The sequence below is a fragment of the Molothrus aeneus genome, chromosome 26, assembly GCF_037042795.1.
Source record: "Molothrus aeneus isolate 106 chromosome 26, BPBGC_Maene_1.0, whole genome shotgun sequence".
Lineage (NCBI taxonomy): Eukaryota > Metazoa > Chordata > Aves > Passeriformes > Icteridae > Molothrus > Molothrus aeneus.
The window spans coordinates 3,508,575-3,527,109 of record NC_089671.1 but is presented as its reverse complement, the minus strand read 5'-3'; the positions used below and the strand labels follow the sequence as shown (position 1 = coordinate 3,527,109).

The following is an 18,535-nucleotide window of genomic DNA, read 5'->3' as shown; positions in this document are numbered from 1 at the left end:
TGACACAAGTGTCACTTAGTTCCTACCCTGTTTAAAGTGTGCACACGTATAAAAAATATTTTCGGTTATTAATTTATTCTTGTGATCATATTCATTATCCTGCATTATGTCTACCAGGCACGTGTCTAATGACATGTTTGATACACGCTAATTCTGATGCCTCTTTTAATACAGAGCTTACACAGACATTTTAGGCTGAGCACAGTGCCAGTTGGCCACCAAAACAGGTGCACATTAATGCTATAAAATCAGCATTAGGAGCTGTGTACCCATATTCTGGCCAGCTGCAAGCACTTGCCCAGCCCTCCCGGGGCACAGCAGTCATGCCAGAAAATGGGATAACCTGTGGGAGTAGCTGCATCCAGTGCTGATGCCTGGAGATGCTGCTGCTGAGGTCCTGCTGCCCAGGTCTGGCCCTGATCCTGGACCAGGGTCCAGCTCTGGCGTGTGAGCTGAGCGTGCTGGCTCTTTGTGTGGCCAAAGCCCAGGGTTAATGCTTAAAATTCAGGTGGAAAATTTCTGGCCTGTTTTTCCTTCCCTATGGGGTTTTTGTGCTGTGCCCAAAGAATGTCTCCAGCTAGAACGCTACCATTTATACACAGAAATTAAAATAAAATGAGCAAAAAGGTCACTGGGAAATGGCTACCAAGAGACATCAAGTAAGTCATTAAAAACTCAGAGCAGGAGCACAAGTGAAAACAAGGGAAATATCCCTAGAAAGCAAATTATGAAGGTAAACCTCTTTCAAAGGCATGGATGGAACAGGATAGCTGTGCTTTTCCCCTCTTAATTTGCTACCAAACTAAAGAGGATTCTGTTTTAATAAGCACAACCATAGCGGGACACTGCAAATGAATTGTTCGAAGGGCTGTAACTAGAAGTGGTGCTGTGAACATCATTCCTAAATGCTACATGGTTTATTTCAGGTCCTGCATCTTTAAGGATCCCAAAGCACCTCGGAACCGTCTGCGTTTGTCAGTGCTAAAGGCAAGGACAAGAGCACAGCAAAACATGCAGAGCAAAGGAGAAAAGCTTCCCATCCTCTGGAGCAACCACAGGGTGTTTAACCTCACAGTCAGCAGGTATTGGCATAGTCTTGGATAAATATCTTTTGAAAAACCCAAGTAACTTAAAAAAATGAAATTTGGCTGACTCTCAGTGCAATGCAAGCTTGGATAGAGGTCGGAAGCCTCACCCTTTGGAGAGTCTGCTGCCTGTCTTGGAGCATCTTTTATTGACAGACAGAAATGTGTTTTCACAGTGGGCAGAGCTGGGGGATGTGGACCAGCTCTGATCCAAACACAGGGTGGGAACATCCAAGCAGCTCCAAGCACGAGCCAAGAAACTCAGCCCCTTGCTACATTCATTGGCTTGGGTTCAGCGTATGCAGAGGGGCTTTTGGACTGGGGCTGGCTGTGTCCTACTGCTCCATTTGGAAGGGGTCAGTCTGTCTGCAAAGAGCACTCTGGTGACCCCCAAATCCCTGTCATGGCAAATAACTGAGCCCCTGCTGGCTGGCAGAAGGATGAGGGTAAGGACCCAACTGGTTTGGGTTAGCAACTCGGTTGTAAGAAACAATTCCCAACTGTTACTGAGCTCCCAGATTTAATAATTGATGTTTTATCATGTTTAGGAAAGCTCTGCTTGATACTGGCATTTTCCAACAGCTCCCCTAATAAAACCCAGTTGAAATAGCCCTGAGCTCCATCTGAACAGAATAACCTGCCTTCAGTCAGGTGTACCTCAGGTGGCAAATGGGAACAGGGGATGTTAAATCTGGGAGGAAGCAGAGTCTGGGGCTCTCCCTCTGCAGTGGAAATGAAATTCCTGAAGTTTTGGGAGTTCACAGCTGCCTGCAAATCACCTTTCCACACTCAGCAGAGCCATATCTGGAGTTTAACAATCCATTTTGGGCTATTGGCTTCACTGGCTCCAGTAACAGGGCTCTGTTCAGTGAATTTGAGGGATTCAACCCTGTTCACAATCCCCGTGGATGAAAATGTGATGTGACAATGCAACTTGCTGTTTCATCATCTGGCTAAAACCAATCCAACACACAAAGAAACCAAGTCTGGCGAATTTTGCATTAAAATATATGCATTATGTAAAGGAGCATTGCTGTGGCTTACTTGAATTTAGAATATCCACTGGACAAAGATGATTAAAGCCCACTACTGCCATTAGTGAGTCATGCACGGAGGAGTATCACAAACTTTCATATCTGGGTACCTTTGAAAGCTCAGCCTAAATAGTCACAAGGTCTTCCAGCATTGAGAGTTCATTATTTCATTTGCTTGCAGGCAGCTGAATGCTGGGAGCTGAGCTCTAAAAAACCCCAACAGCCCGACAATTCTCCCAACACAATCATCCAATGCCTTGCTATCAGCTATCACTGATAGCCAGTGAGCAGTGAGATAGGTGTGCACAGCCCTGATAGGTATTTGCTATAAGTTACAGTTTAGATTTGATTACATTTAGGCAATGTTCCTCTGGCAAGATCCTATTTCAAGTCATAATTGCGACATGCCATGGTTCCTTTTTAATGCCTTGCAGCACCAAGAGATAAACTGTGCCTCTGGGATGCAAGGAAGACAATAACAACCCCAGTGTTATTGAATGCTATATATTTGGACAGGAGAAAACATCCAGTCATCCATATTCCACACAAAACTGCATCATTTAAAAAGTATAAATGGGAGACAACTGATCTGAAACCCCAGTAGAGAATTGGCAGCGACTTAAAAATGGTTATTAACTTAATCTGAAAAAAAAAAAAACCCTGGCAGCTAAACAAGGGTGCTAATTCCTGCCTGAGCTGGGTCCCTCTCCCACTCAAGCAGGGGATGTTCAGTGCTTCTGAATATCTCAGAAACATTTGGCATTATCAAGCTAACAGGACTGGCTAAGTGAGAAACATTCAAAGGGCACAACTAAGTGGCACAATTCCAAAACAGCAATTAAAAGGTGGAATGCTTGAAAAAGAACAATAAAAGAGGTTAATTTGTATCAGGGCTTGGCAATTGGTACAGGAAATACTGTAATTCCATAACGTGCTCTCCCTTCACCCATCTCTTCATACCATGACTGTGTGTTTATAATCTATCATTCCTTCATGGATTACAGTTGACAAGAAATGACTCAATTCTATTGAAGAAGAATTTACAGGAATTTACAGGAATTTACAGGAATTTACAAGAATTTGTTAAGTAGGTAGGAGCCTGGATAAACCCTGGGAAATAAGTAAAACAGGTAAAGAAAAAGAGAACCCAGACTATACCTTTGGACAAGTAGGTGATTACACATTTTTCATTGGCAGGATGGCACAGAGATGGTCAAGAGTTAAGAAGATAAATGAAAAAATCTTTATTTTCTACCTAGGGCAGTATCTACTTATTTTCTAGAGAAGGATTCATGCACTGTCATCAAAGAGCTAATTTCAAAGGTATTGCTTCAGCAGAAGGAAGGTTACAACATTTTGGCAAGGGGAGGAAAAAAGAGGAAGAGAACAAAGATGTTGAGATGACAGGATGCCATGGGAAGGAGGGGAAAGAGGGGCTGGACTATCTGCCAGGCTAAATCAAGAACTGCTCCAATGCTTCCACTGCATTTGACTCCCAGCGTGCAACAACTGGCAAAAATGCCCCCAGATCTGAAGGGAAATCTAGCAAAGTCTGTCTAGGCTGGGCTATCCATCCTGCAGGCAGCTTGCCCGGAGCCTTGCTATTTTGAGATAGTAGAGAGGCTGCTTGTCATTAATATTATGATAAATCTCAATATAGAGAAAGCCTCAAATGTTGCTGTGGTCCCCAGCACCTCTGTGTGCCCCTCAAAAGAGTCACAACCACACAGAAAGAAAAAATATGAGCTGAAGCCCAGGACAGAGCCACCTTCTGTGTTAAAATGTTGAAGATAAAATGAGCTGATGTACTTTGGGAGTGGGCACAAATAACTAAGGGAAAGAACTGTCTGGGAGTAGAAGAGGGCGGACAAAATATCTTGCAATTTAACTGATCAAAACCCACTGGAAAAGTGAGAGGCTTCAGAACAAGGCAGAAAAAACCATGAAGTCCTGCCCAGCACTGGTGCTGTCTGCTGCAAACACCCTTTTGTTCTGAAGTCATAAATGTGTATCAGCCTCTCAGACATATGGGCAGTTGTGCATTTATCCTGTTTATTTTACTACTCCTGTACATCCTGCCTTGCCATCTGGTGGGAAGAATTTGGATGCTGAACCATAAGTCTGAGACATAATAAATACCAGTAAACAGAAATCTAAAATGAAGATAAGCACCAAGTAATGTTTGGAAGCAGGACCAGTTTTTCAGTTTGATAGTTTGATTTATTTCTTGAGATGAGTTTTGGCTCAGAAAAGAAGGACCAGCAGGAAAAGGTCCAATTGAAGGGACAAATCTGAGATCCCTTCTCTTATATTGGCTTCATATTGGCATAACTCCACTGCCTTCCTAGAAAGCAGTTAACTTTATGTAGGAGGAGAATCAGACTGAATCCTGTCCCTCAAGGAAGACATGCTTAAACACCAAATATTGCATGTATAAAACATAAATTGCAAGCAGAACACTTCAAGCCCAGTGCAAGCCGTGTTCCTGAGCTGGGCAGCCCTCTCGCCGTGTCCCAGTTTCTCCACATCTTCCTTTCCATTTTATTATTAGAATGAGAGGGAAGTGGGTGGAAAGGAAGCACAGTTATCCCTCCTAGTCAGGGGCAGGAAGATAAAGCAACTGGCCCCAGATCAAGCAGGAAATCTACCAAAGCCCAGAGTCACAAGCCCATTATCATCATCCTCCTCCTCCTTCCTCTCCATTTTCAGTTTGGGGATACAGAAATTCTGCAGAAATTGCTGCTCTTTAGCACATAAACCACAGAGACACCAACTAAATATCTGGGAGCTGAGAGGTGTTAATAACAGACTTCAGATTACACTCAGTATCTAAGTACTCCTACCTCCTCAAAGGAATTAGAGATGAGATAAAAGCACTCGCTTCTCTTCCTAATATTTGTTCTCTTTTTGCTCTGTTTCTGCAAAAATACACAAGACTACAGGATGGAGACATCAGGTACACTCCCCTTCCCCTGAGTTTTTTATGAGGTGTTTTGTACCTGGCAAGACTGACTGAAGCTACAGGTGGGACAGCACAGCCTGAGCAGAGGTGACACTGTGTGACCCAGAAAATGGGACAGGGTGTACTGGAGGAATAATCACTGTGCTGAAATTTCATAGGAGCAAAAAAATACATTTTTGTATTGACTTGTTTTACCAGTTTACACTGGTGAGGGTCAATAGAGCTTCCAGAAGGAAGGGCAAGCCCTGGAACTATCTAAAAAGAGCAATAAAAGCCCATAAAGGTAACAGCTGCTGGACAAAGCCGAAAGACTGCATTACATCATTGCAAAGGTCCCCACAAACCCCAAAATGAGTTACTATGGCTCTGACAGATCCTACCACAAATGCCATCTGTCAAGTCCTCAGAACATGCAGTGTAACTATATACAGAATAAAACAGTAACTGCAGCACAACACAGCCACGAGGATCCTGTTTGTACAACCCTACGCCTCCTTGACTCTTCACAAAACATTTCTGAAACCTCCCCAGAACAATCCTGGAACCCAGGTGAGATTTAATATCCTCCACATTGCATCCTGCACAGCAGAAAAGAGCTTTACAGCTGGATTATAAATGTGCTTTCATTGGTTTGCAGCCTTGGGGGAGCATCACTAATGCACACAGAGTCTTTGGGATCTAAGTTTTGCACTGGGATATCTGACATGCTGAGAGCCACGGAGGAAAAACCAAAACCTTCGTGTAGCCTGATAGCTCCCTACTGGCTATAGAGTAGATCAAGTTCAAGAAAGCAAATTAATTCATTAAAGTGACATATATTCAGTCAATTAGCTTCAGATCCTTGTTTCATAGGGCAGGGAAGAATGGATGTTTTGTGACATCAATAAGATCATTTGAGAGCCTCTGTATAAATGTTCAAAGAAGTGCATTGAGGAGACACATGCTTTTTTTTTAATTTGAGAATAGATAATACCTTAACCCATCTTCTGCTGGCAGATCCTCCAGCACAAAATTTCTCAGTATTTTTAAGTATTTTATACAATGGACAATATTTCAAAGGAATTGAACTATGTGTCCATAAAGGCAGCTCCAAATACAGAAACTCTAACAAATTGAATGCTCCTGAAGAAAAATTAAATAAAAATTAACCTAAAATGGGTGTTAAAAAAAAAATCACTCCATCAGTTGCCAGCAAAACTGCTCTGCTTCAGCAAGGGTAGCAAAGCTGACACTGGATACTAAGAATTGCTCTTAAAAACAGTGAATAAAGCACATGGACCTTCTCAAGAGCGTGTGTTTTACCAAGGCAACGGAGACGATGAGCAGGATGTATGGAATGAAAGAATGCAAACATGGTCTGCATCTCAGCAGAATCCTTCACTGATGGGTTTATGTGTGTGTTGAAAGGTTCATGGGCGAAAGCTCACTCTTCAGGAGTGCAATAATATGTATATATTGTCCTAGAAACAGACTACAGCATCACAAATAAGTTTTTCAGGGCAGAGACACCCACTTGGGTATTCTCCATTTGCGACCACTTTTCTTTCACAGTGTGAGCACAGGCTCATGTGCCTGCACAGAGACAAGAGCAACCACCTCTTAATGTGCCTGTGGACACAACCTCCAAGGCAGGTCATGTCTGATCTTGGAGGGATTTAACATTTGCTCCACACCAAATAACACTTTGGCCACAGCACTGGAATAAAAAGTCTGCATTGTACTCAGTTTATTACAAACAGTGGTGGTGCTGGAGCTTCATAGCTGTGCTTGGAGAATACTAAGGAATATTCATTCTTTTCGGATGAGCCATGAATTTGCAGCATTGATGGACAGCAGCCTGCCTTTATTTGCTTGCCTCAAACATTGGTATAAGCATTTTTATTTTGTTTTCAGGAGTATCCATGGAAGCGGCGCACGCGGATGCCGCAGTTCCCGTGTTTGTGTGCATTCATCCAAGCTGGAAGACTTGCAAATAATTGTGCAAATGTGCATTTGTGCAAGTTTTCAAAACCATAAATGATTTACTCTATCCTTCCTCCCCATTATAAATGTTCCAGGAAGGACACGTGGGCCCACGTGAATTAAATAGCCAATTGCACTACTTGAAAAGTAAATGGCAAACAGGGAATACTAAAAGCAGTAGACACAATGGGTTCAAAGAGATTCATGTGCTGAAGTGTTTAATAAAATACTCTTTGAATAAATTTAAATTACAAGTACATTACTTGATTTCCTATCTTGATGTCACAGAGCCTGCAGAGCGCTCTATTGTGAGCTGTCCTATTAACTTCAGCACGATTGTTCACCAAGATAAGCAGTTTCAGTGGATAAAGTGGTGTTTTTAACATTGTTTTTTCCTAGGCAAATATTTTAATCAGATCCTCCTCGTGAGCAAGACCGTGCGAGGCTTAGGAAGCTGTGCAGCACATTTCCCATAGGAACAGGGGCTGCTGGGAAGTCAGAGTGGTTTAATCTCCCTTTCTGGGCTTAGGCTGACTCCAGAATGGTCACTCACAGGACACAGCATCTGCTGGGTTTGCCAGACCCTGCTCTGCACCCAGAAAGTGAAATAATTCCTGGTGTGGATGTGGGAGAGAACAGCAGGCACCCCAAATGGGGCTGGTTTGCTCTTCTTGTGAATCTGTGGGCTGGGGTGCAGGTCTCAGGTTGATTGGCTGCATGGGGGGTCCATCAGAAACTCCCTGCTCTGGTGACATTTTAACTTCAGCTGCTGAGGCTGCAGCTTTTGTGACTGTCTTGGGCCCAGAAAACCAAACCCCAGCTTTGCCAGGGAGCCCTGGGCCATCCTCAGAGGCTCAGCCACTTCTGCTCCTCACATCCACACCAGGAATTATTTCACTTTCCCACCGAAGGCAACTACCTTGGATAAAACTCTCAAAAATCCACGCAGAAATGGCACAATTATTTAAAATCCACTCAATGAACTCCTACCTCCACCTTTGACAAACACGGTAAAGCAACAAAATTGGGATTAGACAGGCAAGAGTTTGAGTGATGGATCATTAATGCTGCCTCTTGAGTGACTAAGCTCCATAGTAGTATCAACTACTAGTGCTGAAACACGATTTCATCCCTGCAGCTCCAAACAAAGATAATATGCTTGATCCCTAAGCTGTAGCACTCCAATTACGACGCCAATTTGTTGTAAAATATTGTTTCAAAGAAAAAAACAGGAAAACATTGAGGAGCACCTGATAATTGAATTATAAGGTTATCCTTTTACATCCTCTTTTAGCAATTTTGTTTGAAATCTTGGGGCTTGGGCTACAGAACAGGTGATTGTTCGTAATCCAGCACACAGGTTAATTGATAGAGCTGAGATACATTTTACTGGGAAATTTCAATTGACCTGAAATTTGCTCAGCAAAATGCTTTATGTATGTCAAAAGCAATTTCAGAGGCTGTTAAAGGCATTTTCAGCTTCTGCACATTTGTGTCTCAGATTTGTCTTTTTGACACAAGAGTGAAATGGCAATAAAGACCATTAAAATAAATTTAAGAGGTTTTAACAATTATTTCTCCAAAACACCAGAAGATTTCTAAAAATAGGTTTGAAACCAGACCATTTAAACACATATAAAAATCCGTAACTGAAGCTGTTTTCCTGCTATGTATCTCCTCAGAATTGCAATATTACCTTTAGATTACTAAAAGACTCAGCCACTTCAAATGAGCGAGGCTCTGAAATGGTCAAGGGAGTGTTGTTTTAAATCAGTTTCTAGAAATGGTTTTATTATTTTATAAAACAAAGGAATGGTTCCATGTTGAAATCCAAGTCCCATGGCATGGTTTAAAACATGAATAATTTACTGTATCTATAGATTTTATCTTACAAAACAGAACATACTGAAAAAGGAGGAGAGAATGTAGTCTTTGCTCCTCAGCTCTGTGAACAGATGACAGCTTTCTCAAATTGGGCATTCTTAGCACATATTTGACAACTTTAAAAATTGTAACTTTATAATTTGATTATGAGCATTTGAATTTTGAGCAGAACAGCTCCCTTGCTGTCGGATTGATGTGTCCCATGAAACGCCTTTTTATCCCCCAAACTGATGGGGGTTTGAGCTTCACTGGCACACAGCTCCTGGGTGCAACTGTTCAGAATCCCCTGGTGATGCCAGGAGGGCACCACTGCTGCCCAGTGATGCAGCCAGGCTGGAGCTTGGCCCTGGTGCTGCCCGATCCCCACAGCTCCCCTGACTGCTGCTCTCCTGAACAAAGTTCTGACTTAAGCCCAGGTGAAACCAAGGCAGAAATTCCACCAGTTTCAGTCAAAGCTGCACTTCACTTCTGTGAGCGGTGTTACTGGGAGGCCACACAGAAATCCTGACATTGGGAAGCCCAGGGATTTTTCCCAGAGGTGACAGGTCCAGCCTGGCTGAACAAGCTCAGCAACTCCTGCAAGATACAAACTTATTTTCCATGAAAAACGGAGGCTGAAGACACTTGGAACAAGCTCAGTGAAGATCACAAGATTCAGTTCAAGTGGAGGATGCTCAGCATCTCTCAAGCAAACTCAGGAGCTCTCAGATGCAAGCCCTCATTTTCCAGGTGCCATAAAAGCCCATGCTGAGTGTTAGATTTCCTTTAAGAGTCATAAAGCCAAGCATTGCTATTACCCATAAACCTTCACATTTCAATAATTCTTTCTCTCTTTAGCATCTAAAAATATTTCCTTTTCCTACAGCTCTTCTATGTATGCCTACTATTACTAGGTAGCAAATCTGGTATTTTAAGAGAAAAATCATGTTACACTGTAGCCTTAAATCATTAGCTAGAGGAGAAGATGAGAACAGACGTGAGAATGAGGTGTTTTCTACCACGCCACAGTCTGTTCTGGGGAGAGAAAAAAAAACCATCTAAACACAGCTGCGACTCTGAACCGGAGCTGGGCTCGTCTGGGCTGAGCCGTCTGTCAGTCGGAATAAAGCACAAAGCCGGGTTTGCGAAGTTGCCGTGTGCTGAGCCGCGCTGATGGAACGAGGTGCGCTGCATCCCGCCCGCCAGGAGCATCCCCGTGGGGAGCAGGGCTCCGCTGCCCCCATCCCCGAGTGACAGCGCAGCTCGGCCAAGTCACCAGCGCCCCTCTGCCCTCCCCTTTCCCCACACGCTCCTCCAGCAGCACGGAGGCTCTGCCGGCCGTTCTCAGAGAGGATGGACCAGCAGGCGAGGGGCTTCAGAGCCGCCGTGGCCACCAGCGCTTGTCCCTCCTTTCCCGGGGATGTGCCGCTCGCCCACGGCCGGAGCCCCTCGCTCTCGGCTGCCAGATGTGCTTTCCCAGCTGGGCTTTGTGACCTGCTCTGCCAAATGCTCGCAACAGCCATGTGCTTCTTTGTCCCCGCAGTTACCGCCGCGCCTTCTCCACAACTCCATTTTCAGAGCGGGAGCCACATGTTCGGCCTCTGCGGGGAGCGGGGTCCTGCTGCCCAGCTCAGCCCTACAGCGCCCATCTTTTTATTGTTCCCTCCCTTCAGCCTGACCCTGGGGCTCTATCGAGGAACCCCGAGTGAAGCACCTGAGCGGTGGCAACACCCCCTCCACCCGAGCTCCCGGTGTGTCTGTCTGAGGGCAGACTGGGAGGAACTGGAGTTCCCGCTGTCCTGCCCGAGAGCTGTGGTTGAGCTCCAAAGCTCCTAAAGCCAAAGTCCAGGGGGAGGGGGCAGAGGGGGACCCAGCCCCGAAGCCTGCAGGGCTCAGGTGCGCCCCAAAGCACCCAAAGCCCCGACCCCGCCAGGAGCCCCCCAAATCCCCGAAGCCCCGGCGATGGTCGCGGAGCGAGGTCGCCCCCCTGGGCAGCGCTCCCCTGGGCAGCGCTCCGCATCCCGCCGCCGGTTCCCATGGCAATGTCGGAGATGCCGGTTGCCACGGTAACGCCATCCTCCTCCTCGGCCGTGTCCGAGGCAGCGGCGCGGCTCCGGCCCCGGCTCCGGCGGGGCTCAGCCCGGCGGCTCCGGCTCCAGCTCCTGCCGGGCTCTGCCCGGGCGCTGCCCGGCGGCTCCGGGAGCGCAGCCGGGTCCCCCCGGGGAAGTTGCTCGCCCCCTCCCCGGCGCGGCCCCGGTACCTTCGAGGCAGCAGATCCTCCAGAGCCCCGAGTGCGTGAGATCGCCCCGCGCCCGCCGCGGCGGCCCCTGCGCCTCGTCCGTCGTGATGTTGGTGCCGTTGCAGATGTGGGCGCTGGAGTAGAGCCAGTAGTCGGTGCCGATGGCGATGGCCATGAGGCTGAAGGCTGCGAAGGCGCCCACCGTGGTCAGCAGCATCTGGACGCCACGGTCACACCACACCATGGTGCTTCATAGTCCCCGCACGGGCGCGGGGGGCCGCACGACACCGCCCGGCAGCCGCCGCGCCCGCGGGAGGCTCCGAGTCACGGGGCGGGGGGCGGGCCGGGCGGGGGGAGCCGCTGCCGCCGCCGCGGGGCCGGGCTCCGCCGCCGGCCGCGCCCCCGCGCACCGCCCCGGCCGCGCAGGCACCGGCCACGGCGGAGGGAGGGAGGGAGGGAGGCAGGCAGGGAGGGGCGGCCCGGCCGCGGGCACCGGAGGCACGGAGCCTCCCGACCCCCGACGTGACGCCGCCCCGCCGGGGAGAGCCCGGCCCCGGCCCCCGGTGCGCGCCCGCCGAGCATCGCTCCGGTCCTTCGGTCTGAGCGGGCTCTGCCGCGTCTGACGGGTTCCATCCCGGGAAGTGCTCGAGGCCGGTTGGACGGGGCTTGGAGCTACCTGGGCTAATGGAACGATATGGGCTTTAAGGTCCCTTCCAACACAAACCATTCTGTCATTCTGTGAAATTCACAGGTGTGCGTGGGAACCAGGTTGGCTTTCCACCCTACAGCGTGCCAGGGTCTGTCTGGAGAGCAGGGAGGTCTTGCCCACTCTAGAGGTGCAAAGATCTGCACCTTCACTGCTCTTTCTTGGGTGGGTTCTGAACACTTTCCTTCTGCTGCATGGGCTGCCCTGGAAATCACCGTGGAAACGGTGCCAAACACAGTGGGGATGAGGTGTTGTAATTCCAAGAAGATGCCCACATTGCCAGGGAACTACAGCAGAGCTATCAAGGGGGTTTAGCCATGATTTCCTCCTGCAGCCTCACTCTGCAATTAATTACCCGAGGAGGTTGTAGGCAAGTGTTTGGGTTGCTGGTTTGCTCCTGTTTGGAAGGGTGTGGAGACAATCCAGCACCTGAAAATATTTTCCCATGGAAAACCAAGGGGAGAAATATCTACACCATTTTTGTCATGCTATCCTGTCTTCCACCCCTCACTCTCATCACCGCGAGCTGACAAGTCGGTCCTGCCTCCACCTCATGCAAGTGACAAGCCAGATGAATGGGAAGGCTTCCTGATCAGCTAATGCATTTGTGGGGAGGGAACGTGGCAGCACACCAGTTTTATGTATATGAATTAGGGAGTGGGAGGACAAGAGCTACAAACCTCGAGAAATACAGTGCTCTTGCCGAGCAGTGCGTGGATGGCTGCAGGTGCTTGTGTGACTCCAGTGCTCAGCATACCAACGCAGAGAGGCTTTTCAGCTGCTCGTCCATTTCAATTAAAAAAAAAAAAAAACCTGGGAGAACAAAAAGCAAATACAAATTAAAAGCTGGTCTTTATTTTGCAGAGACCTCGTCGAATTGCTCAGACATGAAGCCCATAAACATAGAACAGCTCCAAAGTCAGATGCTTGGTTTTAAAATGTAAATTAGGCTTTTCTTTTCAGTTGTGGTTTGTAGGTGTATCAGTGCCTTTGCAAAAAATCACCTTCTAAATGAATGTCTCCATTAGGGGTGGAAGAATGAAATCAGGTAAACTCAAAAACAGAGTGAAACCTCGTTCTGAAAAACTGGATCGAGCATTTAAGTTTAATGAGGTTCAACAAACTTCTCATTTGAAATATATGTTTGTACCTCTGGGCTTTGGGGGTTTGGACAGAGTGGGGAAATGAGATACTGAAACAGCAGCAGAGAAGCTATTTCCATAGCTTTTTAAACCTATTGAGCCTTAATTAATATTATTTATTTGTATTACAGTATAGCTGGGAGAGAGGCTTATGGCTGGAGCAGAGGGAGGGGGTGGGCTGTACCCAGAGCAGGGGTGGCACTGAAATGTCCTCCCTGAGCATTCCCAGTCCAGACATGCCACAGGACACGGGGAGGGTGGTGGCTGTTCTGGTGGGCTCTCAGCAGCCTCCACCAGCAGAAAGGGGACACACAGCACCAGGGTTTCCACAGGCTCAGGGCCACCAGCCCTGCAGCAATGCTTCTATTGACTGGGCAAGGTAACAGCACATTAACAGCATTTATTAATAAAATATCTTGCTCCTCTTCTTCCCCCTCCCATTTTTGCAAAGAAGACATCTGTTTCTGTTTCTCCTGCCCTGAGAGAAATAACTCGGGCTCCTGAAGGGTTACAGAGCAGCATCCAAGGCAGGCAATCATTTTCTGCCCAAGCTATCTTCTTTAGTTTAAAAATGTTCTCTATTCTTTTGAAATGCATGAAGTAGATTGTGGGAGAGCTAATATTATATTCCACTACAGAAAGCTGGTGGAGTATTTTACATTGATGTCTGGCTCTAGTGATTTTCTAAGGATTTTGAATTCATTAAATCCAACCATTGAATAATCTCCATTCGTGGTGGAAGGAAGGCAAAAGTGCTTACGCTCTTCAACAGCAGAGAAGCGTGTAGTCTTTTCTTAAACACAAAATCTCTCTGACCCTCTGCATGCAGCACAGGTTGCCCACCGTGCCACCTTTGATTTGCAGGCTTTGCTTATGATACAGCCTCAGAAAACTGCCATTGAATGTAGCAGCAGAGAGCCTTGGCAGGGTGTTTTGCACTGCAGTAGCCTCCTCTGTCCTCAATCAGAATTAAGATCCAATTGTTCCAAGCTCAGACCAGAGGCAGAAGCTCAGGACAATGAGAAGAGAAAGCCCCACAGCGTCTCCCTGTAATTCAGCACGACAACATGCAAGGACAAGAGTCCAAACCCAGAAATAATTTTTACCCTGGAGAAACAGAATCTTGAAACAGAATTGTTTTGATTCCTTGACGTTGATGTTCAAAGCTTTAAATGAAATCTTGTGCCTGATCATTTTATTTCTGAACTGAATAACAGTTACTTTGGAGACAAAACTTTGGCTTTAACTGAATTCAGTGAGAGCTGTCACTAATAAAATCCTGCCCCAGAGACACCACTGATATCAGAAGAAAACTGCAAGATGTTACCATTTAGCATTACTGCTGCTAAGTGTCAAACATATTGAGTTTAACAGATTAGGCTTTGTTAGTTTTTTTTTTAAATCTATCATCTAGAAAAATAACACTAGCATTTCACTGAAAGAAACTTTTGGAAATTGGAGAACTTGAGAGAGTTCTTTCTCAGAATGAAAATAATCACTTCAATTAAATAGGGCTTTTGATGTAGATACAGTCTAACCATCATCAAAGCCTGGAACAGATATTTCATCCTCCATTGTTCTTTCTCAGCTTTTCGCTCTGTGCATGTGAGAATGAATTTTAGCATCTAGGAATGTCCTAAGACATTAAGGACATCTATATAATTGGTTATTGTCATCTTCTGCAGGTCTTGGTGTCTTTCCTATCTAATTTGATGCTGATATTGGGGGAAAAAAATCTTTAATAACCTTCTCCAGATTATGCCGTGTATGGAGAACTGGATGTTTCATCCATTTTGTACAGTGTTGGATAATCTCCTTTTATCCCCAGGGCAGTAGTGGGATTTGATTAAACCACCAGCTCAGCAGCAGAGCCTCACATCTCCAGCCTGAGCACGGGACCTTGGGAGACCCTGGGATGTGGCAGAGGGTGTCAGTGGGTCACAGGCATGTGTAAGAAGGAGAACTACTAAAATTGTTCCTGGAACTATTATTTTCATGCACTTTGGATCAGATGTTGCAGATTACTGTGATATCTACTGAACTGCCTTAGGGGGTCTTTGCAGAGCTGGATCCAAATGGTCAATCTCATGCATTCTGCAGTGAAACAAAGGTTGGATTCAATCATATTTAGTGGACCCCAAACCCAGCTATTCCTTTTATCATAATTCATCATAAATTGCAAGGACATTATGCCTTTCACCTCTGAGGACCCCACTCTGTGCAGAGGGCCTTTTTTCTTGGCAGACAAGTCACCAACACATTTCAGAGTGCTCACTCTAGGAAAGGGTGAACTTGAGTTTAATTTGAGCCATTATAAGGCTGGATTTCTTTTTTAGTCCTTTCAAAGAGCATCTGAAGTGAGGGCAAGGAGTTTCAGATTGTCCTTCAGAGCTGAACAAATGGTCATCTTAAAGGAAAAATATTGTCATTCCTTGACAATTTAGGGACAACAGCTTGGCCTAGATTCTATTATTCCTTTTAATATATTAAATATTCCTTGGCTTAGTCATGGGAAGCAAAGCAACACAACTGCTTTCTAATAAATAAAATGTGCTCAGAAGCAACTCTGAAGCTTTCCAGATAACTGCTTTTTGAGTTTGCCAGGAAGCCAGATGCTGCTATTGGAAAAGAAGCTGCTATGGTTTGTCATCCGAGCCTAGAAATTGATACCCAAGAATGATATGATGAGGCAGACTCGATGACAGCACTGCTCTTTCTATAAATAATCTGAAGAAAACTTTTTTCATTAAAAAAAAGAAATGTTTTTTGTTAGAGAATTGCACAGCAAACCAGAAAATTAAAAAGGATAGGCATGCTGTGTTTGAATAGGGCCAACAAAAGAACATGATACACGCAATTTCTAGAAGAATATATAGCAGCTCTCACACATTTTACACTACATAGGCTCTATTTTTCCCAAAATACCAATAGTTATGAAACTCATTATCTTTTTGACAACGGAGAAATGGAATATTATTCCTTTACTGGCTTGATCATGTCAAATGTCGAAGCAAATTATGAATGCTTGTCCTTCAAACACTCAGCCCTCCTGGTAAGATATTTAATATCAATAGCATTCACATCCAGCTGCAGAATGAACTAATATTGCACACATCTCACAGACCTAAAGTTCACTGTGCCTGTTGCCTGCCATGCAATTCCATGTCTCAAGTCTTACCTCTAGTTCCTGTCCTAAGCATGGGGAAATTCATTGCAGTGCCAAATGGCACATTAAAAATTGCCTGGAGAAGGAGTTAAATCCATGAGCAGGGGTTATTTGTGAGTTTAAAGTGTCAAAAAGAGAATGGGAGAAAGAGCAAGTGGTTAATAGGAGTCTTGATTTTCATCATTCTTCAAAAGCTTTGGAGAGGAATGTCCTGATGAGAGGTTGTGGGAGTTTCTAGCACAAGAAACCTGCTAAGAGGCCAGTGAAAAAAATCACAATCTTTTCAGTGCTGGAGAAACAGATGTGCTGAGTGAGGGTTCACCCAGACAAGGCACTGCTGGAATGAGCTGTGTTCATTCTCAGGGCAACATCCAGAGGGAAATACAAATTCTCCTTAGGGATACAGTACAGTGATGGGGAGAGTGGAGAAAGGGAAAAATTCTGTGAGATTCTTCCATTCCACCCATTATAAGCCACTTCTAAGAAATAATTCTGTACCTGTTTGTGCTGTACAAACACATCCAGAGCTACTCCACACAACCCTACATGAACTGCCAGAGCCAGGCTGGGAGGTGGGGTAGGGGATGGGATGTCCTATTCCCAATGGAAAGGGAGTGGGATGTCCCACTGATGAACATTTCCAAGGGCTCTCCCTGAGCCCACAATGCCTGTGTTCATCCTGCCAGCACTCCTGGGCATCAGCTCCTCATGTCCCCACAACCAAAGCAACATTAGTCTCTTTAATGGCCTTTAGAAAATAAATATGTTTATTTTTAGAAAATAAATATATCTAGAAAATAAATATATATGCTCCTCTTTGGAGCAAATGCTCCCTGTCAGACCCAAGGGGGAAGGTGCAGCAGCGTGGCTGGAGCCACAGGAGGGTAAAAAATGAGACAATCTGATGGAGAGCTCATTGCCTCTGGAGCACTGCATCACCCACAGCCCCAGAAGGGGCAGGAGAATCACCCTGGCCAGTGAAAGGGAAATTGCTGCACTCAGGTTGCTTTTAAACCTGAAAAAAAGGGCTTCAATGGAAGCGTGTTAGGAGGAAGATTGAGCGAAACAGGTTTTTAGGATAAGTCTTAAATACTTAAATCAATCATGATAACTTGCTGCACTGAATTTATCTCCTAAGCTGCCTAAAGTAAATTCCTCAGATCTGTCTGAATAATTTGGAGCTGATAATGCAGCATTTGAGTAGGAAGGCTGTTGGCCACTGAAAGGATTTTCTCATTAGAATTTCAGCCGATTATTCACCAGAGAAATGGTTTTTCAGGAGCACACTCCAGCAGCTCCCTTGGAAAAGTTTTATAAACACTCAGCCTGCTAAAAAATGAAATTGGAAGGTGAAATTACAGCTAGTTATTACTTCTGAGAGGTCAGGGATGGAACAAGCAGCCACAAGTGGGTTTATCTACTCTTCCTTGTGCTCTGACTTTTTTATTCTACACAAGACCAGGAAATCCTTTTGGATCATCTGGAACTGCAGCCTCTGAGCACGAGTTATCAGAAACCTGCTCTTGGTCAGACGTTTGTAACAAGGATCTGAAAAGCTGTTTTTCCATAGAATCACCCTTAGGAGATGGATGTTGAACCAGGGAGCCAGGGCTTTGCTGGGAGGCTCCTAGCTGGACTGAGCTTACCTATACAGGGAGGCTTTAAGCCTGTCCCTGAAAAGCATTTCTCATTCCATGCTCTTCTCCACTTTCAATGCAATTATTTTTCCAGATAGAGAAAACAGCCAGTGAGGGGAGGTGGGAGGTGAGAAACAGAGGAACTCAAGGGGAAGTTTTGCCAAGAGGAAGAACAGAGCTTTAAACCCAATCCCAATTCATGGCTTAATTGAGGTGGAGTAAATGCTGGAAGAATCCTTTCACCTCTTCCTCATTTAGCAACTGTACATGGAGTGGCAGAAACACCTTTCCACAGATCATTATGTGTCAGAAGCAGTGAGAAGAAGAGAAAGAAAAGCTGTAGCAATAATTACAAAACACGGTGTTTTAAGTGAGCTGTAAATACAGCCAGCAGAATTCCAGGAAGCCTTGCTGTCCTCACTGCACTGGAACTGTAATTTGTGCTCTCGCTTCTTAAAGCCACACCAATGTCTCCATGAAGTATTTTGTCTGGGCTGAGTAAATGGTAAATGGTGTATTTATTGATTTTTATCTCTCTTCACACCTCAAATGCTGCCTGTCTGCTCAGAGCCAGGTCACAGCACACTTACTCAGCAAACACCTCCTCCTTGGCTGAGCCATAAACTCCCTGGGACAGCATTCAATCACATAAGGTCCCAGGGGTTTCCTCTCCTCCCTTTCTTTTTCCAAGAAGACTCAATGTTGACCCTGATGTTTTTTGGAGGAAAAGCTGGTAGGA

General features: G+C 45.6%; 1 protein-coding gene across 1 annotated transcript in view; it reads right to left on the bottom strand.

Moving 5' to 3' along the window:
• The window catches only part of CACNG4 (calcium voltage-gated channel auxiliary subunit gamma 4), a 46,735-nt gene extending 35,272 nt beyond the window's left edge, over positions 1-11,463 (bottom strand). Inside the window, exon 1 of the mRNA XM_066565877.1 lies at positions 11,167-11,463. Coding sequence (XP_066421974.1) covers positions 11,167-11,389 — 223 coding nt within the window. The 5' untranslated portion in view covers positions 11,390-11,463. The remainder of the gene's footprint in view (positions 1-11,166) is intronic.
• Positions 11,464-18,535: the final 7,072 nt, after the last annotated feature.